Source organism: Mustela nivalis, assembly GCF_964662115.1.
Source record: "Mustela nivalis genome assembly, chromosome: 5".
Classification (NCBI taxonomy): Eukaryota; Metazoa; Chordata; class Mammalia; order Carnivora; family Mustelidae; genus Mustela; species Mustela nivalis.
Window position 1 is genome coordinate 134,339,320 of NC_139024.1, and position 27,846 is coordinate 134,367,165.

Here is a 27,846-nt window from a genome sequence, read left to right on the forward strand (position 1 = left end):
CCCTCCCTTTGCTCATGCTGGCCCATCCATTAGAATGCTTCACATCCCCCCTGCACTTGTTTATGCAGGCCATCTCCTCCCTGATCCCTTCTTTCATTTGTCCTTATTATCTCTCTGTAGCTGCACACACATTTCAGCCATGCCTCTCCTAGTCCCTGTTGCATCCATTACCTGTAAGGTGGGTGAGAAGGACAGAAGTCTGTTTCTTTTCACCTTTGTATTTCCTATATCAGGACATGATGCCCTGCTGTTTAGGGAAGGTGCTTCTAAAATAGGAATGTACCCTCTCTAGATCCCCTCAAGAAAGCCCTTCCTGCCCACTGACCTGAAATTCTTCTGGACCCACACTCTTATTGTGGCTATTAAAACAGATGAGCTTCAAGTCCTAGTTGCTACGTAAATGCCAGCTTCGCTGGATTTCTGCTGAGAAAGACTGATTGACAGTAGAAAGTAATGTTTTATTGTTGTTCTCATTGATTAACAACTTTTGCTTGTAGATTCAAAGTCTTGAGGAACAGTAAAATAGTGCAGCTGCTTGTGTGGTCTTAGGTATTTCCAGCCTACTGATATTTTGAGCCTCCTTTTTCTCTGAAAGCAAAGGTTAGAGGAAGTGCTCTTCTGGTCTCTGGTTATCTTTTCCCACATCTAATTCTTTTGCCAAACCAATCTTTTTTCTGAGGCAACATTTTTATTCGGGAAATGTTGGCTCATTCACTGAGATTTTTAAAATTTCATGTATTTCATATGTGAAGTTCACTCCATTGTTAATTGTATAATAAGGTCATTGAGGAATTATATGCTCAAACTTCAGAGTTAATACCACCTTATTAATTCAAGTAATATTTCTTAAGCAACTTATATGTAGCAGGGACTCTTCTAAGTTGTAGGAAGCATGAGGGGTTTTAGGCCGGCTGGACAAGTGAAGACATGAGCAGTCTTCCTTACAGTCAGATGTGCTGGGTACTCTGAAGAGAAGCTTGCATTGAGAAGATGGAGTGAAGGGAATTATTTGTTCTAGATGGCAAGGTCAGAGAAGACCTTGTGAGGGAAAGAAAGGAGGGGGTGAGCCATGCAAATATCTGGGGGCAAAATGTTCTGAGTAGAGAGGAGAGTGAACACCCAGGCCCTGAGGCAGGGCTTACTGGGAGCACTGAGGGACCAGTGGGGCTGGCATGGGGGAGGTAGGGAGTGAGGCTGGAGAGACCAAATCATGTGGGACTTGGAGGCAGCATCATTCATCCGTAAGGACCCAGAAAGGCAAATGACATATGTGGTCTAGGGCAACATATATTATAAATAATTTTATGTTTCTTTAAATTCCTCCATAAATTTTTCTTTTTGTTTCAGCTAAAAAACCTGAAAGAAGTGAGGCATTATTTATCAATTTGTTATGAAATTCACTTCCTTCTACTGTTTTTGACATATTTTTTCTTACTAAAATTGTTATTGAAATATGTTTTTCCAGTTCATTTTACTTTAGAGGATAAGAATTCCATTAGTATTTGTAGGGTACTTAAATATATTCCATTTATTTTGTTATAAGTAAGTAGAATTTTTCTTCAAATGGCTTTTCATTTTTAAATTTTAGATGTATTTTGACCTGTGTGCCACTCTGGGGAATTCACTGGTGAACAGAAATAGTCAAGGTCCTTGCCCCTGTGAAGCTTACAGTCCAGTGTATATGTGCAGCGGGGACTAGTTTGTGTTTTTGTTTTTGTTTCATTCATCTCAACTTTTACTTTTAAATTTCTGAACATATGTACTCTTTAATCCATATTTTGAAGTAAGATAAAGTATGAGGGTATCTGTGGAGTGGTATTGATAAACTATTCATACTGGATATTCTCTGGTGACTAGAGCCATCTGCCTCTCTATAGACTAAGACTTAAGAAATGAAACTCATAGCTTTGGTTCAGGGTTGTTCCCTAAAATTCTCATTATGAAAAAGAGAAACTAGTCAGCATAGAGAATAAAGATCAACAAAAGAATGAGTTTGAACACTGAAAAACCCACTGAGTAAGGCAGTGGGCCTCACCTGAAAAATTCCAAAATGGTTCTTAATCAGCAGTCTCTCAGGAGATAGCCAAGATCTTAAGTTCAAGGGCTGGGATGGTCTTGGGTGAGGAATCTCAAAGTATGACATTTCTGACATCAAGTATTCAATTTTGGTATTCATTTATAATAGGTAAAAATGGGCGCTCTCCAATCACCACCATATGGAAACCACTCTACTAATTGGACATAGTTTATGTTCTCTTATAATAATCTAATATTAGTAACATTTTAATTGTTGTCAACAATACATTAGAAAGGATGTTAAAGGTCATCTAGTTCAAGATTTTCTCATCTGCAGTTCATGAATCCTTAGAAAACGTAGGCAAACAGCAACTCTCTGAGTGCATGTACACTTGTACATACATGTATTTCTGTTTCTCACCAGAGAGTCTGAGGCTTTCAGGATATCCATACAGAGTCTGAGCCTCAGAAAGGCCAAGCCCTGCTTTTGTGGTGAGCACCATCCCAGGAAGAGAGGCCCAGATTTGCTGTTGCTGACTTTCAGTGTGACTTTATAAAATCCTTCTCTCTCAACCTCAGGACTGCTTTCTATTTCTCCTAGAATTGTTATGAAGCCCCAACAAAAGCACTTTTGAATTGTAAAGTGTCCTATAAATGTACAGCTGTGGCACTGTACTATGAGAAAACTGCAGCTAGGAAGTTGAGTGGTCTGCTCTAGAACTGATAGCAGAGCTGTGACCCCTCATCTCCTGAGGCCCACACAGTGCACTGTCCCCGCAATATGGGGCCACAGCTTTTTCTGAGAAAAAAATGGCCCAGTACCAAGACCATTCAGTGGAAAAAGCATAGTTCTTTCAACAAATGTTGCTGGGGTAACCTGACATCCATGTGCACACAACTAATTCAGACATCTACACATAACACACATAAAAATTATCTAAAACTGGATTAAAGACCTAAATGTAAGAAATGAAACTGTAAAACTCCTAGAATAAAACGTAAGAGTGAATCTTCATGTTCTTGAGTTAAGTAAAGCATTCTAAGATATGACACCAAGAGCACAAACAATAAATGCAAAATTAGATCAACTGGACTTTGTACTTCATAGTACACCATTAAGAAAGTGAAAACTGTTTGTACACCTTAAATTTACACCATGATACATGTTAGTTATATCTCAAAAAAGCTGAGGAAAAAGTGAAAAGACAACTCTCATAATGGGAGATAATTGCAAGGCATGTATCCAGTAAAAGATTTTTATCCAGAATATATAAAGAACTTTCATAACTAAATAATAAAAAGACAAATAACCAATCTTAAAAATGGGTGAAACAGCTGCATAGACATCTTTCCAAATAAGATACGCCAAAGGCCAGTAAACAAATGAAAAGATGGCTTAACATCATTAGTCATCAGGGAAATGCAAATCAAAAACACAATGAGAAATTTGTGTGGAATCATGAAAGAATCCTAATAACCAAAGTAAAATCTTGAGAAAGAACAAAACTGGAGGCATCATGCTTCCTAATTTCAAGCTGTATTATAAAGCTATAGCAATCAAAACGGTATAGTATATCAGCATAGAAACAGACACAAAGGTTAGATGAACAGAACTGAGACTGCTAAAATAAATCAACACACATATGAATGATTAGTTCATGATAAATCAACCCACAAAAATTTATTTTGTTTCTGTACACTAATAACACATTATTAAAAAAGAATAATTAAGAAAACAATGCCAATTACAGTTGCATCAAAAGAAGAAAAAAATAAAAATAAATTTAACCAAGGAGATGAAAGGCCTATATATGGAAGACTACTAGTCATTAATGAGAGAAACTAAAGAAGACACAAATAAATGGAAAGATATTCCACATTCATGGATTGGAAGAACTAATATTGTTAAAATGTCCATACTACCCAAAGCAATATACAAATCTAATACAATCCCTATCAAAATTATACTGGCATTTTTCAAAGAAATAGAACAAACAATCCTAAAACCTGTATGGAATCACAAAAGACCCCTAAAACCCAAAGCAATCTTAAAGATTTTTATTTATTTATTTGACAGACAGAGATCACAAGTAGGCAGAGAGGCAGGCAGAAAGAGAGGGGGAGGCAGGCTCTCTAAGCAGAGAGCCTGATGCGGGGCTCAATCCCAAGACCCTGAGATCATGACCTGAGCCCAGGCAGAAGCTTTAACACACTGGGGCACCCAGGCGCCCCAACCCAAAGCAATCTTGAGAAAGAACAAAACTGGGGGCATCATGCTTCCTAATTTCAAGCTGTATTATAAAGCTATAGCAATCAAAACAGTATCAGCATAAACAGATCAGATGAACAGAGACCGCTAATATAATCAATGCACATATGAATGATTAATTCATGGTAAAGGATTCGAGAATATATGATGGCGAAAGGACAGTCTCCCCAATAAGTGGTATTGGGGAAACTGGACAGCCATATGCAAAAGAATTAAACTGGACCACTATTTTACACCAAATACAAAAGTTTATTCAAAATGGATTAAAGACTAAAACACAAAACCTGAAACCATAAGACTCCTAGCAGAAAAAACAGGTGGTAAGGTCCTTGACATTGGTGTTGGGGATGATTTTTTGGATTTCACACCAAACACAAAGGCAGCAAGAGCAAAAATAAACAAGTGGGACTATATTAAATTAAATCTGCAGAGTGTAGGAAACCATCAACAAAATGGAAAGGCAGCCTACTTGTTGGGAGAAAATGCTTGTTAATCGTGTATCTGGTAAGGGGCTAATATCCAAAATATATAAAGAATTCATACAACTCAATAGCAAAACAAACAAACAGAAAACCCCAAATCAATCTAATTTAAACATGGGTAAAAGATCTGAATAGACATTCTCCCAAAGAAGACATACACGTGGCCAAGAGGTACCCAAAAAGGTGCTCGACATCATTAACCATCAAGGAAATGCAAACCAAAACCACCATGAGATACCACCTCACACCTGTTAGAATAGCTGTTCTCAAAAAGTCAAGAGAGAGCAAGTGTTGGTGAGGAGGTAGAGAATAGGGGATCCTTGTGCACTGTTGGTGGGAATACAGGAATGCACTGGTGTAGCTACTATGGAAAACAGTATGGAGTTCCCTCAAAAAATTAAAAACAGAACTACCAGAAGATACCTGCATTCTCATGTTGATTGGAGCATTACTTATAGTAGCCAAGATATACAAGGAAACTAAGTGTCCATTGATGGCTGAAGGGATAAAGCAGATGTGGTGTGTGTGTGTGTGTGTATACATACACATGTATACATACACAATGGAATATTACTCAGTCATAGGGAAGAAAGAAGTCCTGTCATTTGCAACAACATGTAAGAGCCCAGAGGACATTATTATAAGTAAAAAAGGTCAGACAAGGCAACTATTATATGATTTTACCTATATATGGAATCTAAAAAAGGAATGAAGAAAACAAACACAGTCATAGATACAAAGTTGCCAGAAACAAGGGGGTGGACGTGGTAGGCAGTAGATGAAATGGGTGAAGGTGGTCAAAAGGTAAAAACTTGTAGTTGTAAAATGATTAAGTAATGGACATATATGGTGACTGTAGTTAATACTGTATTATTTGCAAGTTTGTAAGAAAGTAGATCTTAAAAGTTATCAAAAAGTTTTATAACTCTGTAGTGATGGATGTTAACTTGACTTATTGTGGCGATTCATGATATATACATAAATATACATGATATATACATAAATCATTACATACACTTGAGACAAAGGTAATGGCATATGTCAATTATACCTTAATAATACAAAAAAAAAAAAGTCCAGTGATGTATAGTTTCACACTCAAAAAGACAGACCACAGTAAGTACTGAGTAGGGTAGGGAATAGTTAGAACTCTTATTTACTGCTGGTGAGAATGTGAAATGGTACAGCTACTTTAGAAAATGTGTGGCAGTTCCTCAAAATGTTACATGTTGTATGAAAATGACTTTACTCCTAGGTACATGTCCAAGAGAAATGAAAATATGATATGTGAAGGAAATCAGTCACTAAAGGCCACATATTATGATTCTATATATGAAATATCCAGAATAGGTCACTGCATAAATACAGGAAGTAGATTAGTGGCCGTGGGGGTGTGATGGGAAGACAGTAAGTGATTAATGATGGGTACCAAGTTTTCTCTGGGGATAATGAACATATTCTGGAATTCATCAGTGGTGATGGTTGTGCAATGCTGTAAATATACTAAAAAACCAGACGTGCCTGGGTGGCTCAGTGGGTTAAGCCTCTGCCTTCGGCTCAGGTCATGATCCCAGGGTGCTGGGATCGAGCCCCACATCGGGCTCTCTGCTCAGCGGGGAACCTGCTTCCTCCTCTCTCTCTGCCTACTTGTGATCTCTCTCTCTGTCCAATAAATAAATAAATAAATAAATAACCAGTGAGTTGTAAACTTTAGAAGGTATGTAAATTTTATGGTATGTAAAATTATTGCAGTAAACCATTATTTGAAAAGAATAAAGTAACCCGAAATTGTGCTTTCTTGACTTTGAAAGATTGGGGATGAAAAACACTTATTGTTTTATCTCATAGCTGCTGTGAGTTTTACTGACAGGCTTACATTACATGAGTGTAGTAGTCTTGAGTCAGGTGCCTTGTCACCTCTCACCTGTTCCCTAAATACCCTGTGCACAGACAAGACTGTAGCTTGTGCCCAAGTAACACTCAGGATTAGCAGCAATGTGGGCCAGTAACCTCCTCACTGCAGAGCCGAGTTTTTCCAGGTGAGTATTGAGGTCATTCTCCAGGCAGAAAGGAAGCATCTTTGCATTGTGACCAGCTGTATTTGTGACCTGCAAATAAACCAGCAACAAAGATTTTCAGCCATACTATTTTGGGATATTTTAATATTAGGTTAACTTGTTTATTATGTTTAGAAATAATTTTAGAAAAAACATATCAGTCACTTTTTTTTTAAGGACTACGTTAAGAAACTAAAAAATACAGAATTATTCCTTAACACCCTCTTTTTAGAAATCATTCAGTTTTATACATTAGCATCTTACTGTAGTCAGTGTCTCATAATTAAAAGATTATATGTATATATGTAATATACTAAAAAGTAACTCTTGATTTTATTTAAAAATATTTTAATAACAATATTTTAAAATTAACAATATTTTAAAGAATCAACTGTGTCTAAAGCACATGTTCTCAAACTTCTCCGAGAGTAAAAGTCAACTGGGACTCATTATAAACGGGGATTTTTCTAGGCTTTCATCCCCAAGAGATTGGTTCAATTCTGAATTTTTAGAAACCTCCCAGATCATTCAGAGGAGCAGGGATTTGTACTTTGAGAAACACTGCCTTAGGAACTTCAGCCTAGAATTGTTCTTCATTGGGGCACATGGGTGGCTTGGTCATTTAAACATCTGCCTTTGGCTCAGGTCCTGATCCTGGAGTCCTAGGATGGGATCCTGCATTGGACTCCCTGCTCAGTGGAGTCTGCTTCTCCCTCTGCCCTTTACCCCACTTGTGCTCTCTCTCTCTCAAATAAATAAAGCCTTTGAAAAAATAATTGTTCTTCATTTTACCATAGATAATTTGTTGGTATTTCTTAAGATATTTTCAACCATTTGATGTTAGAAATAGATGACATTCATGTACTTATTCTGCTATGAAAATAATATTTTGTCACAAACAACATTTCTAAGTATGTGAAATGTAAGATGTGTTTGTTACCACTGTCAGCACCTTTGTTGCTGCTACCCATTAATGTGGTACTATCTTCACCTGCTATTTCCAGATTTCTTTTGACCTGGCTGAATATACTGCGGATGTTGATGGAGTTGGCACTTTACGGCTTCTGGATGCAGTTAAAACCTGTGGCCTTATCAACTCTGTGAAGTTCTACCAAGCCTCAACAAGTGAACTCTATGGGAAAGTGCAAGAAATACCCCAGAAGGAGACGACTCCTTTTTATCCTCGGTCACCGTATGGTGAGAATTCATGGGTACAGCCTTGTGCATGTGCCATGCATGTTCTCTTGGCATGAGGCATGCATGTGTTTCTGCTTTAAATCCATTCCTGTCTCTCATCTGAAGTCATTTGACTGTCAGATTAACATTAAGATTAGACTAAAATGACTAGAAATTGGGAAGCAGAACATTATACACTGCTCACTCTAAGTATTTGCTGTCATTGCCTCCAGGACAAAATTACCACTTCACTTCAGTGATCCACGTTCATCCAGCCCTTCTGTACACATCACTTTGAAAGGAAAATTAGACCCACAAGACTTTTTTTACTTAACTGTTGTGAGATTTGCTGAAGTGATAGGTTTCATGTTTTTTATTTCCCCAATGGAAGTTTCCCTGGGTTCAATTTTTTTTTTTTAAAGGGGGTCAGTTATATCTTATGTATTTGTAAAAAGAGTATTCATGAAAGGCTTCAGTGATCAAACTTCAAAGCACCTAGAATATTAAGATTCCATTTTTTTTTTTCATTTTCTAACTCCTTAAAACTAGGAAAACGGAAATAAGACCTTAGATCAACTCGATCTATTGCGTATATTATCACCAAATCAGTTAGATTGTAGAAGACAGAACTGTGGGTATTATAAAACTAAAAAAAAAAAATCTTAAATATTTTCTTGTGCACATGATTAACTGGCAAAGGAACCTTTAGTCATTGGCTTTGACTCCTATCTTTTTCTAACTTAGTATATTACAAATTAATTTTTGCAAGTTGTTACTTGTTTAAGGTGGGTGAAAAATCACCATCTTTTATTATAATACACCATCTTTTATTTGCTTTTAAAAAATTATTCCAACAGGGGCTGCTAAACTCTATGCCTATTGGATTGTGGTAAACTTCCGGGAAGCATATAATCTCTTTGCAGTGAATGGCATTCTCTTCAATCATGAGAGTCCCAGAAGAGGTCAGTAAATATGGTAATGGACAAGACAGTTTCAGACTAACAATAACTAAAAAAGTTGTATGTTACATTCTGCATATGTACTGTACAGACTGGGGAAAACTTCACATCTACTTTTAACTACAGTTGACCCTTGAAAAATGGGTTTGAACTTTGCAGATTTACTTACATGGATTTTATACAAGACAGTACTGTAAATGTATTTTCTCTTATGATTTTCTTAATATTTTCTTTTTTCTAGCTAAGTTTATTGTAAGCATATAGCATATAGTACATAAAACTTACAAAATACGTGATCAACTTTAATACGTATAACATACAAAATATGTGATCAACTTTATATTATTGGTAAGGGTTCTAGTCGACAGTAGGATATTAGTTAAATTTGAGGGAATCAGAAGTTATATGCCTGTTTTCTACTGCATGGAGAGTCACCGTCTGTCACCAATCCATATTGTTCAAGAGTCAACTATATTGTGAATGTCAGAAGTGGTAAATGAAGAACTGTAAATCCAAACTTAATTACTTAGTATGTTTGCTAGGTTTTTATTAAACAGGAAAACTATACACTGTTCTTATTTTACCATTTTCATTAGTAGGTCTTATCAAGCACGTTTTACCTAAGTATTAGGAAGTTTCCAAATGAATGGAAAGGAATATACTAAGGCTTGTTTCTGGAAGTCACTCTTATGCATGTAGACTCAACTTGTAGAATATATGTATATTACTTTGAGTCTGTTAGATATTCAGTATTCTTTCTTTATATTCCATTTAAAGAGACATCCATAAATTACCGTGCTTCTAAAGTATATGTTAAAATAATTTGAAATCAGTGCTGATATGTAGAATCATTATCCCTTTTCTTTTTTTTTTTTTTTTTTTCAGAAAACTGTTTTGTTTGCATTGGCTTGTTTGCTTTTCACAGTTGCTTTTGAAACTGTCAGCAACATGCTAGCTTTTCTGTTCCAAATTTTAGGCTTTAAATAAGAAAATGTGTATTCTTATCATTATTTCTTATTTGCTGAAGCATGAGAAATCTTTACAAAACATGTGTACTCTTTACAAAATGAAAATTATTTGTACAACCTAATTCTGAAATGTTTTATACAATTTCACTATCATTTAGCCTTTTAGCTTGAGAATAAATGAAAAGTCCATGTAAGTCCAAATGTTATAAGTTGTTTCATGTCCAACAACTAGTAATGCTTATAACTTTTTCAATGAAATTTTATGTGACTATATAGCTACATAATTAACCTACAAGTCATGAGGAAAGAATAAAGTGACAGATATATAAAGGTATCCTAAATATCAATACATTTTTTTATAATTGCATAACTTAAAAATTCCCATTATATGATGCTAAAGAATAAGAACCCAGTCTGTCATGCCAATTGCCCCAAAAGAAAACAACTTAATAAGCAGCCAGAAAAATATCTTTAAATAATTTTGTGGTTCTGGGTGTCCTTAGTAGAGGGAAAAGAAAAAAAGGAAAATCTTACCTCTCCTTGGCCACAGCATTTGGTATGCAGGATGCTCAAGGTATCTGCTCAGTAAATGATAGCCTCTGCCTCTTTCCTCATAAACATGTTTATACCCATTGTTTGGGTATCAACTTTCTACCTGCAGAACAAAATAAAGAAGTAAAAGTCAAGGGGCACCTGGGTGGCTCAGTGGGTTAAAGCCTCTGCCTTCGGCTCAGGTCATAATCCCAGGGTCCTGGGATGGAGCCCTGCATTGGGCTCTCTGCTCAGCAGGGAGCCTGCTTCCCCTCTCTCTCTGCCTGCCTCTCTGCCTACTTGTGATCTCTGTCTGTCAAATAAATAAATAAAATCTTTTAAAAAAAAAGTAAAAGTCAATTGTTTTGGACCAGGTTAGGATAAGGAAAAACATTTTTAGTTGCAGAAGGAAAAGATACATTAAAATATGACCTTCCCTCAAAAAAAACACTTCTATTTGCATATGTTATAATGAGAACTAATTTGTCTTTGTCAGTGTTAAACCCTTCTTTTAAAAAATTATTTTAAAATTAATACTTCTTTCTTCCCTCTCACTCCCTCTTACTGATTCTCAGCTCTGCCCTCAGGCCCACTAAAACTCCTTCAAAAACACTCCAAGTGTCTTTATCTTAAACATACAGAGTTATTCTATATACAATATTCTACATCGAGGGCTTTTGTTAAATGTTTGTCTAAAAAAGACTTTGTAGCATAAACTGTTCTGCTTTGTTTTATTATATATCTGAAAATCAATAGCTCCTGTTTTATTTCATTTAATATCAAATAATGAAAAATAAATAGGAGTATATGTGGAATAATATAATATTTAAGATATCTAATACTTAATACTTAGAGCTTTTTTGAAAGTTGGAAATTAATTTTCATATTAACTTAATCCTACCATAATACTATTGTTTTGTCAGTTATATTTTCCAAAGAGATTCTCTGCCAGACTGAGAATTCCTTAATTGTAGGACTGTATTATATTTTTAAATCTTCAGCTTATAAAACAGTACCTATCTGTTAATGAACATTCAGTAAATATTTTGAATGAATGAAGGAATGAATATCTCATGTTTTAGTAAAACGTTACAGACTTTAAAGGTGGGCAGTCTGAATTACAGAATAGTAGGGGTTTATATAAAAGTGTGAAATGAATGTTGTTTTACTGGTTTCATGTAAGGGTGTAGCTAAAGGCCATTTTGAAATAAAGATTGACCCTGATATACTGCAATAGATAAAATGCATTTCTAATTAATAATATTAGTCTATATACCTACAATTGCTGTGGTACTTTAAGTTCATTTATAAAGTAGACTGAGCATTTATGCATCAGTCATCTTTTACCCTGTTACTACAGTAGGCAAATGCTCTTTAGATAGTGCAGTGGTAAACCTCAGTGTAGTTCTAAGATACATTACCACAAATGTCCAATTAGTAGAGCCCAAACTGATGCAACCTTTGTTGGGATGTGTACATTTTCTCTAAAAAAAAATATTTAATACAGCCCTTTTGACTACAGGAACAGTATTCCATGGGAATTTCTAACTTAAAAACGTATGGAAGAAAAAAAAATTATGGAAGAAGTATTTTTCCAGCACAAAGGTATTCTAGACCAGAGGTTGGCAAATAATGGCTCATGGGCCAAATCCAACCGACCAGCCTATTTTTTAAAATAGATTTTATTGGAGCACAACCATATCCATCTATTTGTATATTGTTTATGGCTGCTTTCACAGTAGAGTCCTGTGGCCTACAAAGCCCCAAACATTTGCTGTCTGGCCCTTTAAGAAAACATTTGCAGGCCTCGCCTATAGAATAATTAGTTCCTCAACATCAAGGAAATTTCATTTGGGTTTAATATTTCTCCCAAGGTAGCAAGATAGTCTTATGCAAAGGATTTCCAATATTAAAGTCAAGGAGAATCAATAGGTAACCCATCCTTAAACAGAACTTGTGAAGTATTTGGGTCAGCTGGGGTTCTGTTGTGCTCTATTGAAGTACTGAGGGATAGAACCAAATAAACTAGGAATTGACTGAAGAATAGGAGCATAGTTCATTACAGCAGCCCTTCCTCCTGAGTTTGACACTTTTTATTTCACTTTTGACTCTATTATTTGCCTTTTCTCTATTCCAAATACTTTGTGGTTTTCTCTTTTTTTCCCCCTTATTCGGGAGAGAGAGAACATGTACTAGCAGGGAGAGGAGCAGAGGAAAAGGGAGAGGGAGAGAGAGAATCTCAAGCAGACTCCCCACTGAGCATGGAGCCTGACTCAGAGTTCTGTCTCATGACCCTGAGATCATGACCTGAGCCGAAACTAAGAGTTGGATGCTCAACAGTGCCTATGCCACCCATATGCCCTTTATGGTTTTCTTTTTAAGTATACTTATTTTGCTTTGTTATGAGAAGGTTGTAATGCCTATAAAGATAGTTGGGATCACCTGTGTTTAGCACAGAAATTAACTGGTAGAGATTATTGTTGTAGAGAATAAAATCAGTAATCCAAAGACTTGGGCTCTGTTTCCCAGTCAGCCATGCAGTCATTCTTTCAATTAAGGCATGTTTGATAATGCTCATGCTTTAGGTTTGCTTTTTTATAAATGGAGGCATTTGAGTAATATCTACTACAAATTAATAATGAACAATATTTAAAATTCTTGACTTATATGTCCATAAAGAGATGAAAAAGTATGATATGTATCATGTTCTGTGAATACTATATATTATATAACAATACTCACCAATATTCATAAGGAACTTTTATTCATAAGCACTCAACTTTTTAAAATAAAAAATATACTGTCTTTCGAATTAAAGTGATAGTTGCTTTATGAATAAATTGCACAAAACTGCACATGTATCTGAAAAGCTTTTTCCTCTCATATTGTTTCTCCAAATTTGAAATTTTTTAGGTTTCATTTACGTATCTCTGTAGCTATATGTACATAAATACAGGGTTCTGTTTGCCACAAATGTGGCTATATTGACACCTTTCTTATGGAAATACAAATTTATATACTTTCTTTTTAAAATATTTTATTTATTAGGGAGAGAGAGAGTGGGCCTGTGAGCACACAAGCAGGGGAAGTGGCAGACAGAGGGAGAAGGAGAATCGGGCTTTCCACAGAGAGAACCCAATGCGGGGCTCCATCCCAGTATTCTGGGATCATGACCTGAGCTGAAGGCAGACACTTAACAGACTGAGCCACCCAGACACCCCATTGATTGTTTATTAATTCAGAAGGTAAAGTAACAGGAATTCCTACTATTCATCACCTAGATAATTAAACCATTTTGCTAATTATATTTTATTTTTATATTAGCATGTCACAGATATTAATTTGCTGAACTTTAAAAATTATAAATAGCATTTATATGTTATATATAAAATAATATATTGAAGAAACTCTCATATTTTGCATGATCATCAAGAATGAACAAAGAGAGACATCCTACCTTCTAGTTTCAGTAGATTAGAAAAGCCAAATGATTCAACTTGATTTCCTGACTTAAATGACTGTAGCCATTGTGATTAAAAGTAAAATGCACATGATATTGAGCATTCATGTGACTTTTCCATTTTCAGTATGATTGTAGAAATAGTGTCTCATCTCCTACAGCTAAGTAATGGTGTAGGTTTTTGGTAGACTTCCTAGGAGGTCCTTGAGAGAAAGCCCACACCAAGAATGTGTTTGGTGAAAGTTCTCTGCTGTCTACTATCTGCAGTTGAGGCTTAAGTGTCTGTTGGTTCACAGTGGTAGGACCTGTTGATTTTTGACTCTCACTTAGTTGCTACTGGTGCTACAGAGATCAGTTTAAAGAGTTCCAGTCTTTTTATGAGGATATTTTTCTTATGTTGACTCATCTTAATGTATAGATCATAAGGTCTGTCTGGACAATACAATGGCTACTATTTCCAAAATCAACTGAAGAAGTCAAGTTTGGCTATGTGAACCTACCTCAACACCATTATTTTACTAACAATGAGTCACATGCAGTGATTGGATCCATCCCTTGGATCCCTTTAACCTGAGTAAGAAATCATGGTCCATCAACAGTCCTATTTCTTCCATTCTTTTGTTCTTCTTCTTTTTTAAGTGTATAAAACTAGAACATTTACTCGGCTCTACAGAAGGTATTATTTTTTTCTCAATAGGTTTCCTCCTTTTCTTTCTCCTTCCATGTTTGACCCCTAAATAATGCTGTCTTCCACATAAAGCCTAATAAATACCACTAAGAAGCTGGTGCAAAAAGTTCAAGAAGAACTTTTTATCATTTCCCAGCTGAGGGAATGAGAGTAGTTTGGCCGTCATCATCATCATCATCAAATATAACAATGAAGAATATTATATTCTTGAGCTGTTTTGTTGCATTTGACATTGTGAATTAATACCCTAAAGGTTCTTTTTAGAGACATTTTGACTAACCTTGTTTAAGTTACATATTTCTATATTTGGGTATGGAAATTCATACACCTATTTTTTTCTGATCCTTGTGTGTATTAACCCAATAGATAATATTATTTGTTTTAAAGAGCTTTTAGGGAACAAACAGCTAATATCCATTTGTATGTATTTTCCCCAAAAACTCTCAGAACTTATGAGCTAGAAAGGAATTTAAAGATCATTCCATCCCATGTATTTCATCAATGAAGAAACTGAAGCAGCATGAGGTTGAGTTGTCCAAGGTGACAAAATTAACATGTTGTCAACGCTAAAGCTAAAATAATCCTGAAGAAAGGAATGACTTAAGTTTTGTTCATATTTGCAGAAATAGCATGTATATGAATTGTGAGTTGGAAGTGAGCAAATCAGCCCCCATGAAGCAGAGCTGGTACTTGTGCTACGGAACAAAGCAAGTGAAGAAGTTGGAAATTTATCTCAGTTGCTCTTAACTTTTGTAAAAGACATTAATTAATTTGGTTAAAGGCAATAGTCCTTTCAGATATTTAGCAGAATAATAATAATAATACATTAGTTTTATAATGTTTCAGTGTAAATAAGATATGAAACCAATGACTTGAGTATCACCAAGAAGTTGACAATGAGAAGAAACAGAACTAATGCAAAGTACGTTAAAAATCATGTGGCAATAAGAAGATATAAAATACTTTAAATATACCTGTAATTAACAGTTTAAGGCTACCACAAATAGATGGTGTACTACTACTGTTTAGATATTGAGCCATTTTTAGATGATATAGCACATTCCACTAAATACGGGCTTCATAAGAAATCATATATATCAGTCTAAACACAGTCTTCACCTGACTGAGAGAATCTGACATTTTAAGGTTCATGAACTTGTGGCTTCAAGCTTTAGACTTGAGTAGTTGTTGTTGTTTTTAAGCTGCCAAGTGTTTTGCTTTTTAACATGTCTGACTGTATTTAATACTTTAAATTCATTTTCATATGTTTAAACTATAATTCCTGTAAAAATTAACTGATTAAGTCACAGTAAAATTTGGAGTAATTTTCCCCTTCATTTTTTCTGAACATTGGTCTTTATTCATTCCTGGAAGATAGACTAAATCTTAAGAACTAGGGGTGAAGGAATGAGAATGCAGAGAGTATGACTTTGCCCCACAGAGGATTCGTGACAGTGTCTGGAGGTGTTTTTGGTTGTCACAACTGGAAATGAGGGCAGCAGCAGGGATGTTCTTAAATATCCTACAATACATAGGACAGCCCCAACAGCAAGGAATTATCCAGCCCCAATACGTTAGTAGTGCTAAGGGTGAGAAAGTCTGCTCTAGAATCTCACCCTTGAATGTTATTACCAAATCTAGATAAATGTCATCTATAAGACTGAGATCTTCTTTTTCTTTACATATCACTTTTATTTTGCAGTAAATCCTTCAAGCTTTAGCAAGCATTCACCTTAACACAGGAGAAAAAAACCCCAAACTCTCTGATTTAATAAGTAGATCCAGGTGAAACCATTTAGGCCTTAAGTATTATGGTCTATTACAGGTCAAATGCCAGTCAGGGAAGCCCAGAGAACACAGTTGTTATTGCAGGGCTCTCCTAATCACTTGTGGCTCAGTTCTTACTTTCGTGACCCACTGGTCAGCAGAACGACATCAAAGTAGGTTCATGACGACCTTCCTTCCACCTCCAAAATAAATGAACATATTTATCTTTTGTTGTAAGTTATAACAAGAACAAAGCTTTCCTTTGGGAATAAGCTGTAGAGTCCTTGTTCTGGCTTTGATATAAGACAATAAAATGGATTCGAGATAAGTTTACAGTGCATAGGATTACAATAATATTAGTTTGAGATGTTCACTTTATTTAAAAATTTTCCTTTAAAATAATTTGTATTCATAGATATTTTAGTGCTTCAGGGAATAATAGAATGCAGGATATAAATTAAATGACTGGAACTTGTTTTTATTTAATTTTAACAGATTAAAGTACTCATCTTTGTGTGTGTATGTGTGTGTGTGTGTAAAGAAAAACAGCCTTTAAAAATTACAAAGTTATATTTGCCTGCCTGAGTAGTAATTTAAATCATACATTTATAGAAGTATTAAGAAACAAGCAAACCAATATCCAACAGTCCAATATTTTATTTGTATTTCTATATATTAAAGCTATTTTGTGGTTCTTTTAGATGAGCATCATAGCCTTTTTAAAAAAAAAAAAAATTGGCTGCCCATTGTGAAATGAGCTGATGAAGTAATCTCATGCTTGAGTTCAGCAGAGCATTAATGAGTTTTACACAATACCATTTTGTCTGTGTGTAAAAGGTTAGATTGTTGGCCACTCACCTTGGACCCACTAGATTCTAGGTGGCCTTTCCGGTTGGGCACAAAGTGACATCATCTGGCTTACTATTACATTTGTAGACTGTGATACTTCACAGATGACATCTGCACTTGGACTTCACAGAGCTGTCTGCCAATATTATTCTCTGTGGGGAGATGAGGTGTAATTGCTTAAAAACATGAAAGACTTTTGAAGCAATAGTTGGTCTAATTGAGGTGGTTGTTACCACTAAACAAAGTCAGGTCCTTCCCACCTACTGAGGTGAGACTTCTGAGACTGTTAAATTGGTTTTTTTAATGTCTTGTAATTTCAGTGACATTTACATTGGAAACCAAACTAACAACTGTCTGATTTCACATAGTGCAACTCCCACAGTATAAGCAGATAGGGTACACAATGGTTAAGAGTGTATTAAGCTACTCAAAGCCAGGCCTGGATGGAGTCTGCTTGGCTCTACTATTACTCAGACCTCAGTTTCCTCTTCTGTACTGCTAATAGTGCCGGTCTAATGGGTGGGTGCACTGTGGGGATCAAGGGACAGTATTGGTTACCTACCTGTGGGTCAAGTATAAAGGTAAAATAGGAGAAAGTATGTTAAAAAGATTAATACAGTGCCTGGTAGATTTTGAACATATGTGTATTTCTTTTTCCTCTCCTCTCTTCTCCGCCATCCCCTCTTACTATATTTTCAGAACTGAACCTAGAATATCTCTTTACTCCTTCCCTTCTAAGGTGAAATACTGTGTTGGAGCCAAACTTGTTTGTGGGATTCTAGTGGCCATTGGCATAAGACTAAGACAGGAAGAAATATGAATCCCACAGGGCCTGCCAATTAAAGATGCTTTTAAACCAAAAACAGAATATATTAATGATGTTTACAGATGAATTAGAGTAGTCACTGACACATCCATGAATTGCAAAAAGAAAAAAAAATGTAGTAGTATTGAAGGATTGCTGAAATCACAGGAAAGGCCATTTTCAGATGAGATTTTGGCAGTTAAACAAGTGAACATTTAAATAGGAAAGTCAAAAAAGTTGATGAATATGGAAGGATTATAGTAAATGTCAAACACCTATATAAGACCCTTGGGAAAATTAATGATACCCTGAAGTATTTTTTAAATGATTCAGATATTTTTTTAATGGTCTTGTGAGAATCTTACATGAAATACAAAATGCTCTTTTGTCGAAAAAATTACAAACCAAGATTTTTTGTTTTGTTTCAGTTACTTTTTGGCTATATTATAGAAAAACAAAACAGTATAACTGCAATTTAAATTTTATCAATTATAAGACAAATTGCAGTTCTTTTCCAAATAGCATTTTCTCCCAAATTTAGTTTGAATCAAAGGTTTATTTTTCACTATTAATATGGAATTTTGTTTTCCCTTTTAATTGAATCAGGTTCAGATAAGGATACAGAAGTATCCAACTGCTTCACTCCAGGTTCCATCACTTACTAAATGAGTGACTTTTGGCAAGTTTCTCAGTCTCTCTCAGCCTTAGCTTTTTCATCCATAAAATGGGATAATAAAGTTTCAACTTAAGATTGCTGTGAGCATTAAAGGAAATAATGTAAGTAAAGTTACTAGCACATTATTGTTATTTCCACCACTACTAGTAATGTTGCATCTGGAGAAGGAGGGTGAGTTTGTAACCATCTCACAATTTTAAATGTAATAATAATAAAAAGGAATAATGAAAAGTAAATTAATAAAGTGATAGACAACTTGTCTTTCCTGAGGAAGTAAGGAAGTTAAGCTTTCAGAGCTTGGTAACTGGTAATTAAGGCAGACAAGATGTGATAGAGTCATCCACAGAATTTTGAACGTGAAGCAAGAATAAGTTCTGAACTTCTGTTGTTTATGTAATGTTTACTTCCCAGAATTCATTTAAAGACCAAACTCAGCAGAAAAGATTCTTCTAGATAGAGGATTTAAAATCTATATTCCGGGCGCCTGGGTGGCTCAGTGGGTTAAGCTGCTGCCTTCGGCTCAGTTCATGATCTCAGGGTCCTGGGATCGAGTCCCACATCAGGCTCTCTGCTCAGCAGGGAGCCTGCTTCCTCCTCTCTCTCTCTCTCTCTCTCTCTGCCTGCCTCTCTGCCTACTTGTGATCTCTCTCTGTCAAATAAATAAATAAAATCTTAAAAAAAAAAATAATGTCTTTAAAAAAAATAAAATAAAATCTATATTCCTTTCCTGTGCTCATCTTTGCGAAAGAAAAGTTGTGCTATAAAAAAAATACCATTGCAAAGAAAGAAGATCAGAGAAGAGCCACACAGCATGCCAGAACCATAATCAGCATTCTGGGAAGCTTAGTGGAGGAACTGAAACCTTGCATAAAAACCAGCTGATAACATTTGCAGTTGCATAAATGTATGTCAAATCATTCACTGATAAAATGTATTCCTGCATACTCAATAGCACAGTTCATGAATTGACTGCCTAATTGACTCAAATAAGCAGGTGCCCAAACACTTAAAATCTCAATTACTAAAATCCAACAACTTTAAACGCCTTTATTAAAGAGCTATGTACCTTTATGTATTCTAAAATAAATAAAAATTGTTTCTTCTTGGGGGGGGGGGAACAGATGATAATGCTTCAGTGCTTAAAGACAGCATTTGACCAGTGTATTTAGTATTTAGCCAATACTAAAACATAATGATAAACTTCTGGGAACAAACACAGCAAGACAGTACAGCCTGCAAGGGGCACAATAGAGAGAATCTTCCTGAAACAGAACAGTTCCTTAGGTCAAGATCATTGTGTGTCTGTTTGGGGGGTGAGGAGGCATTGGACATTTTTACCAGAACCACTGAATATCTTCTATAGTTTGTTAGATACTTAAAAATACACTTATAACAAGTATAATCCAAACTTATCCTGAACTAGGATTAAGAGGGGGATTGGCAACCCCTTAAAGTTGAGGCAGGTAACTAGGTCTGAGAAAGGAGATACAGTACAAAGAGAGAGCAGCAAAGCCTTTTTTGTTTTGTTTTGTTTTTTTAAATGAAGAAATTTGTGACACTAGAGACATAGGGATGCCAAAAATACTCTTTTGGGGATCAGATCATGAACGGAGGCCATGAGCTAAGAAAGAGGCATCTCCCCCACTTTTGTGTAAAGCACAACTCATTGAGGGAGATGCATTGCCCTGTGGAAACTCAGAACCCGTGCTGCTCTGAACTGTCAGAGGATCAGGAACCGTGTAGCAACTTGAGTTCTTGTGGAGGATGCTGGTGACTGTGGTTTCTCCCTAAATTAGTTTAATACCAGGAGGGTGCAAACGTTAAGCAACTGGTTTTGAGAATATTTGAAATATCCCAGGGACTCCTAGAATTGTTGGGGATTCATCAGGTAGGGGTACTAAGCAAGAGGTAGACCCTAATACTACTCTGGCCTCCTTTATACTTACAGACTCATGGAATCCTAGGGCATGCAGTTACAGAAATACACTTAATAAATTGTACTTGGATCATATTAGCATATGGGCTCAACCATTGTCAACAAATCCTTTTACCATCTTTATATACTCCTGGCTTAATGAATACTTCCAGTTATTGTTATGGAGACATTCCTGCTCTAGACAGACCCTATTGATGAGTAGAATAAAAATTCCTGTAGTGAGCAAAACTTAACTTAAAGAAGGCTTATTTCTGCCAGAATAGGCAGGTCATTATAATAAAACTTTTTAAATGTCTAGTATGTTTAGGATTTCTTAAAAGGCGCTAAAGCAGGATGTACATGAGGATAAGTAGCCCATAATGGGATGCAATTAAGGAAGTGAAAATACAATCTGATCACAAAGAGACACTTCCTGGCCATGAAAAGGTAGGCATGCAACATAATTTTATCAATGGAATAGGGGAAGCCCCAGTACACACAAGATGTTAAAGAAGGCTGGGTTGAAGTACACAGGAAATGTCTCAACCCTAGCCCAGGTGCCTCTTAAAGTCCTAACAATGAATTTGTACAAAAGAAGCAAACCTTTTTTTAAAGAAGAGGAAGGAATTTCTCAGAGGCGTGCTGATTAATTTTATTGGAGGAAGAACCTTAGTACTAGTATATACTCATGTAAATGATCATTGGACTGTATAGTCTCAGAACTCTATGATGAGTATTTAATCTGAAGTGCTAGGCATTTGGGGATGTTTCCTTAGCCTGTAAACAAAGGGAAATCTTCCTAATAGGAAGTAAATAGCAGTCGGGGGAATTAAAATATTTTAAAAATGAATATAATCTATTCTTCTATCTCCAGCACTAAATGAGCTAATGTACCATATATGGAAAAAATGACGTGTATAGGTCTCTTTAACAGATAAATAGAACTTTCTAGACACAGTTGAATACTACTGTGTTAATTAGAGTTGGCGGTTATGAAATTGCTTCTCTGGAATGGATTTGGGGGTAGGGATTGCAGGAGTTGAGGGTTCCACATGAGCTGTGCTTTGGGATCTGGCACCTCTCTCAGGAGGAAAGTCTCCCCTGGGTAGTTACTGTTCACTCTGAAGCCGTACCTAGTTAGCATCTAAGGTGGCTGTCCTGCTACACACTCCTTTCCTCCAGCTGATGGGATGAACATACTCTGTGGCCATGTCCCCCACGGTCTCTGACACTAGCTTGATGTGTTTAGCATATTCCCTTTTTCTTTGGCTGGATTCTAAGTGCTTCTAATACCAGAATTTTTAAGCACAAATTCTTCTTGAGAATTATGGAGGGCTCCTGAGCTAATAGCTTACATTTTCAAGAAGTTTTAACTTTTGGGACTATTGGTGATATTGATGATGATAATGGTAACAGCAGCTAACACTTAGCCATTACCACGTAGACCATACTCTGTTTTTCACTTACTTCTTTTAATCCTTATAATAAAACTAGTAAATAGATATGGTGAAACCCATTTCATAGGTGGAAAGATGGAAATTTAGAGAGATTATATTAATTTCCTGTAGTAAGTGAAAGATCTGGGATTTGAACCCAGACAGCCTGACTCCAAAGCACCGGTGATTATCCATTATGTTATGCTGGCTCCTAAAATGGTCTGTCTTTTCAGTCACACTTCATTTCCCAAATGAGCTTTATTCTAGTCACATCGGCTCCTATTTTGGACCCTCAAGTTTTTCCTCAAGACCTTTATCACTGCTTAACATTTTGTTTCTTCTTTACTTTCCTGGTTTTGCTTTTTTAGTCTTGCAAAATCCTAAATCTAATTAGTGAAAATGTGGAATGATGAAGCAAGGTATGAAAATAAATTACTTTTCTTGAATTTGTCATGTAGTTGACATAAAACCTGGGGCAATATGAGACTAAGCTATTTTGAAACTAAGTCTATTAACTTTCAAAAATTATGTTTCATTGAGTTTTATTTTATAGTCTCTATATTAGGGAGTCAATGATACTGCTAAATGGTAGCCATTCTCATTTTTTAGAATTCTTTATATTGTTTATATACTGTTAAATGATTATTAAATTTGTTTTTTGTTGATGATAACAATATTTGTTCTTAAAAACTGATTTGAAGGGGCACCTGGGTGGCTCAGTGGGTTAAAGCCTCTGCCTTCGGCTCAGGTCATGATCCCACAATCCTGGGATCGAGCCCCACATCGGGTTCTCTGCTCAGCAGGGAGCCTGCTTCCTCCTCTCTCTCTGCCTGCCTCTCTGCCTACTTGTGATCTCTGTCAAATAAATAAATAAAATCTTTAAAAAAAAACTGATTTGAAGAATATTGGGTTTGCAGCTCACAGACATTGCTTTTATGCAAATTAAACAAGGCCCTCAAGACAGGCTCATGATTATGGAAGCTGAGAAGTCCCATTATCTGACATCAGCAAGTTGGAGATCCAGGTGTAGTTCTAGTCTGAGTCCAGACGCCCTTGGACTTGGACATAGACTTGTAGTGTTCAGAGGAGAAGGCAGGAGAAGACCAGTACCTCAGCTCAGGTACTTGGGTAGAGAGGAGGAATTCTCCTTTCCTCTGCATTTTTGTTCTCGTAAGGCCTCTGAGGGATATAATGAGACCCATCCTCAGTAAAGACGGCAATGTGCTTAGCCAGTCTATGGATTCAATCAAATGCTTATCTAACAGGAACAGCCTTACAGACATACTCAGAAATAATGTTCAGCCTAATATCTGGACACCCATTGAACTAGTCAAGTTGAAAAACTATCATCATTCTAACTGAATGCTTTTTTTTTTTTTTTTTTTTTAATTTCTGTGGTCCTTCAGAAACAGTTTCTGTCCCTGCTCTGGTGTGCCTTAGATATGCTGCTGCCATTTCTGTGCTCATTAGACACCCTTGGCCTTTATTTGAGGACACAAATAGATAAGGAATATCAAGAAAGCATAGATGGTAGTAGTGGAGAGTAACTATATAGCAAATAAGAAAGCCATACCCTTCCTTGTTTTTCATTCCTTAATATACATTTATTCCATATCAACAATTAAAGTGGCATTTATTGACTGGTAACTGATACCTAGAACTCATCCTTTATCTCTGATTGTCTTGCCCTTTGAGTCTGACCCTTTTTGAAAAATATTTCATAAACAGAAGTCCAAACCCAAGTATTTCAACAGTTCTTACAGAGGAAGAAATGTTAGTTGCTTTCCTTGGGTGAGAAAATATCATTTGTACTCATTTGTTTTTAGGCTACTGCATAACTTTACTTTTCTGTGACAGGAGAGAATAACAAACTGAATCATGAGTGCCAAGTAAGAATATTATGGAAGGAGACACAGTAGCTTCATTTCATAGATATTTGTCTTGTCCCCCATCTCCTGTCAGGTGAAGAATTTGAATCAAATCTGTTTTGAAGATTTTCTTACTTTGTAGTCTCTACACTGGAATAGGCCAATATGTTTTTTTTCAAAGCTACTTTTAACATGAAATTTATATGAAGCAGCCCTGCTTTAGTTCTCAAAAGTCACTACAATTCTGAGTCAAGATAGAAGCAAAAGAAGAAACTTAATCCAAGATGTTCAAGTATGAGCAATGTCAAATAGAAGTACGAATATTGTCCTTCTGTAAAAGAGCTCTGTTTATCACTTCTGAAATGCAGCTTAAACATATAGAATGATGTAGGATACCTCATTTTTAATATTAATAAGTGATTTCTAGAAACATGGGTTGATTTCAAAAAATGATATCCATGTCTATTATCCCATTCTTGTATAAATTGAATGTATTCTCTCATAACAGAAAATTTGATTCTTCTGCATCATCTTCTATAACAGAAAATTTGATTTTCCCCACTCCCTAATGCTTCCTGTAGATAGAGGGAAAAGTAGTCTGTAGAGGTTCTGACAAACATGGAGGGTGAGAAGACATTATGACTACAATGTATCAGAAGAGAGATAAGTTGCCTAGTATGACTAGAAAATTTCTTCATCATTAACTGACCTCTGTAATGTTATATTTATGCTTACTGATATACATATCCCTGTAAAACAAACATATTGGTTTAAGAGGTAAATCATTCCTGAGAATCTAGAATTGTGGCAAAAGAAATAAAAGGGCTAACTTCATGATGTACTAAATGTATCAATGAAAAGCTATCTTACTCTTTAAACTGTTGAATACCCCTACTTCCTTCTTTCCCTGTTCAGAAAATGTTTATTGAACACCTTTCATGTGATATCCCTATGCTACACTCTGGTGAAAGAGATGATCAATATAATCCTTGTCTTTAAAAATCTCACGGTAGAGATAAGTAAACTAAGAATTACAGTGAAGTGTAATAAAAGCAGGTTGACATATGAAAGGGGTGACTGAGGAGTATGGAGGAGAAACAGCTTTCAGTGAGGGGAGACTCAGGAAATCCTTTTCTCAAAGTGATACGTGAATTATGACAGTTGGATAAAGACATTTCTCACAGAGGAGAAGGCACTTTGCTGAGGAACCTGTACACAGTTGGATGTTGCTGGAGAGAACTGTGAGATGGGAAAGGGGCAGGAGGAGAAACTAAAAGGTGGCAGAAGCCAGATCACACGGGATTATTCCTATCACTGAAGACTTTCTTCAGGGGGTTTTGGTCAGACTTGCATTTAGAATCTGTAAGCTTTTACACCAGATTTTGCTCAAAGTGAGAAGAGCATCTCGCAGCAGTGGCAGTAATCCAAAAGAGAAAATGGTAGGTTCAGGATCCAATGAAGTCATTCACTGAGCTGGACTTGTGCCCTGTGAGGAATCTGGGTTTAGAAATGTCAAAACTCACACTAGGCTTCAGAGAAATAAAGTTAGAGGGTAGGTTGGATGGATGTTACCCAAGTGTGAAAGTGACAGAGATGTATCTGGCCTGACCAGAGTGACAACTGGAACCAGAACTCCAATAACTTGAGGGTGCTCTCTCACTGTCTCTTGGCTCCATATCCTCTTTCTGTTTTGGCTTCATCTTTTAAACCACTTTTTTTTTCTTTTTTTTTTTTAAAAGATTTTATTTATTTGAAAGACAGAGACAGATAACAACACAGATAGTGAGAAAGCACAAGCAGGGAGGAGAAGGAAAAGCAGGGAGCCTGACACAGGACTTGATCCTAGAACCCTGGGATCATGACCTGCACCAAAAGCAGATGCTCAACTGACTGAGCCACCCAGTCATCCTAAAACACTTTCTTATATGAAGCCAGAACTAAGGTCACCAGCATCTTTAAGTCTCATTGTGCTGAAGGAAAAAGTTCTCCCTAGGAGAAGACCTAGGGAAGGGCTCTAACTGGCTTGCCATCCTTAGGTGCCCATCCCTCAACCAGTCACTGTCGCTGTGCTTCTTTGGGTCAGTGTGGGTTTGATTCCTGCTCTTGAAAAAATCAGCGCAGTCAGAAAGGTAGACTCAGGCTTTTGCCATTAGGACCATGCAAAGAATAAAGGAACAACAGCAACAACAAAATGTCCTTTGGGGGAATCTACAAACTAGGCAGCCACCACTATCATGGTCTAGTAGAGGCCTGATTTGGGAGTTGTACAGGAATGTCTGAGAAGTCAAGGCAGTAGGTGTTGGATAGTTGACTGGAGGATGTGAATGAGAAAGAGTCAAAGGGGACTCCCAGGCAGTTGGGTAGATGGTAAGCCCATTCATCAAGCAGAGACAAGCAGTCTTGTCAGCTAAAGTGGAGACGTGTATGAGGTAGAGGTTATATCCCCCAGGGTGAGTAGGAGGAAAGCCTGATGGGAACTTGCAAGTCATATAAAATGATTACCAGGCAGCAGGAGCTTAGCTTGAGTTGGGGAGCTTTAATTAGAATAGGTGTATTCTCCCATAGCACTCAGGCTGCAGCATGGGAGGAAACACACTGATATTGATTTGAGGTTTTGCAGAGTATGTGAAGTGGAACAGCTAGGATAGCAAAGGAATTAAGGGCATTAGCAAGAAAATGGTTGAAGTGATGGATCATAATGCGAAAAGGAAGGAAATAAAGACTGAGAGATCTGCATGAGCAAGAGGCTGGGAGTTCCGTGTGCTTGGAGAACAGGTATAGTGTGGCTGTAGGGATGGACATTATGGACAAGAGGATAAATCATGTAGCAGAGGGAAGTGTTTGTTTAAGATCTGAGCGGGGGAATAGAAGCCCTCTGAGGGAACATCTGCACATTTTTTAATCTGAATTTTTGTTCTCTCTACCCTCTCTCCTGTGCCCATGGATGAGCTGTCTGGAGAGCTCAATAGTCATCCACTAGGCCCTTTTTGTAATCACCAACTCAGAGACACAGCACCAGCAATTTTTACCTCTCTCCTGGATCATTTCTTTGTCATCACTGGATTTCTCCCTCCAGCATGCAAAGATGCTGCTTTTTCTCCCGTCTTGAAATAAAAGTGTCTCAGTCTCTCCTCCATTGTCTCTTGAACCCTCTCACCCATCAGACTTCTGTCTTCATTCCTCTGAAGCGCTCTGATCAGGGTCACCAATCACCTTGATTCCGCCATACCCAGTGGTCGTTTTTCCATCTGTCCCCTGTCTTCCTGACCTACAGTCATGGTGATTAACAACCTTCCAGGCACGCGCTTTCCAGACTTTCCGGATTCTTCCATGCTCTTGTTTTCCTTCAGCCTCACTGCTTCCTCCTCATCTGTTTGACCTCTAAACGTTGTAGTGTCAGTGGATTTAGTTCTTGGACCATTTCTGTTTTCTTGCTCACTTCCCTCTCTTGGTGGTCTCAGCCAGTTTCAGGACTTGAAATACCATCCAGACATCAATGGTTCCCAAATGTGTGCTTTCACCTACACCCTCCTCAGGAGGCCAGACTCATATATTCACTTTGACTCTAGATGAAGACTCACCCTGTCTCATCATGATTTAAATATTTCATGTTTATTAGTTCTCTGATGGTTTCGTCAGTGTATCAAATGAATAGAGAGACTTAAAATAACACAGTGTATCTGTGGGTAAGGTTAGCGTTTATATATAAATTTGTTTTAATTTTGTGGGATTTTGTCTTTGTCAGCGTTGGTTTGTTTGACTAAGGCAGTGGTTCTCAAGGGTGGGGGGCAGTTAGTTTCCCAGGGGAAATTAGCAATGTCTGGAGACATTTTTGGTTGCCACTGTTGTGGAGGGGGTGCTCCTAGCATTATTGAGTGATAGCCAGGGATGCTGCTAACCCTCTGCAATGCACCAGACAGTCCC

General features: G+C 36.7%; 1 protein-coding gene across 1 annotated transcript in view; it reads left to right on the plus strand.

Moving 5' to 3' along the window:
* The window catches only part of LOC309864919 (GDP-mannose 4,6 dehydratase), a 511,379-nt gene that overhangs the window by 294,997 nt on the left and 188,536 nt on the right, over positions 1-27,846 (plus strand). Inside the window, exons 5-6 of the mRNA XM_082730876.1 lie at positions 7,829-8,021; positions 8,858-8,962. Of these exons, the coding sequence (XP_082587002.1) occupies positions 7,829-8,021; positions 8,858-8,962 (298 nt within the window). The remainder of the gene's footprint in view (positions 1-7,828; positions 8,022-8,857; positions 8,963-27,846) is intronic.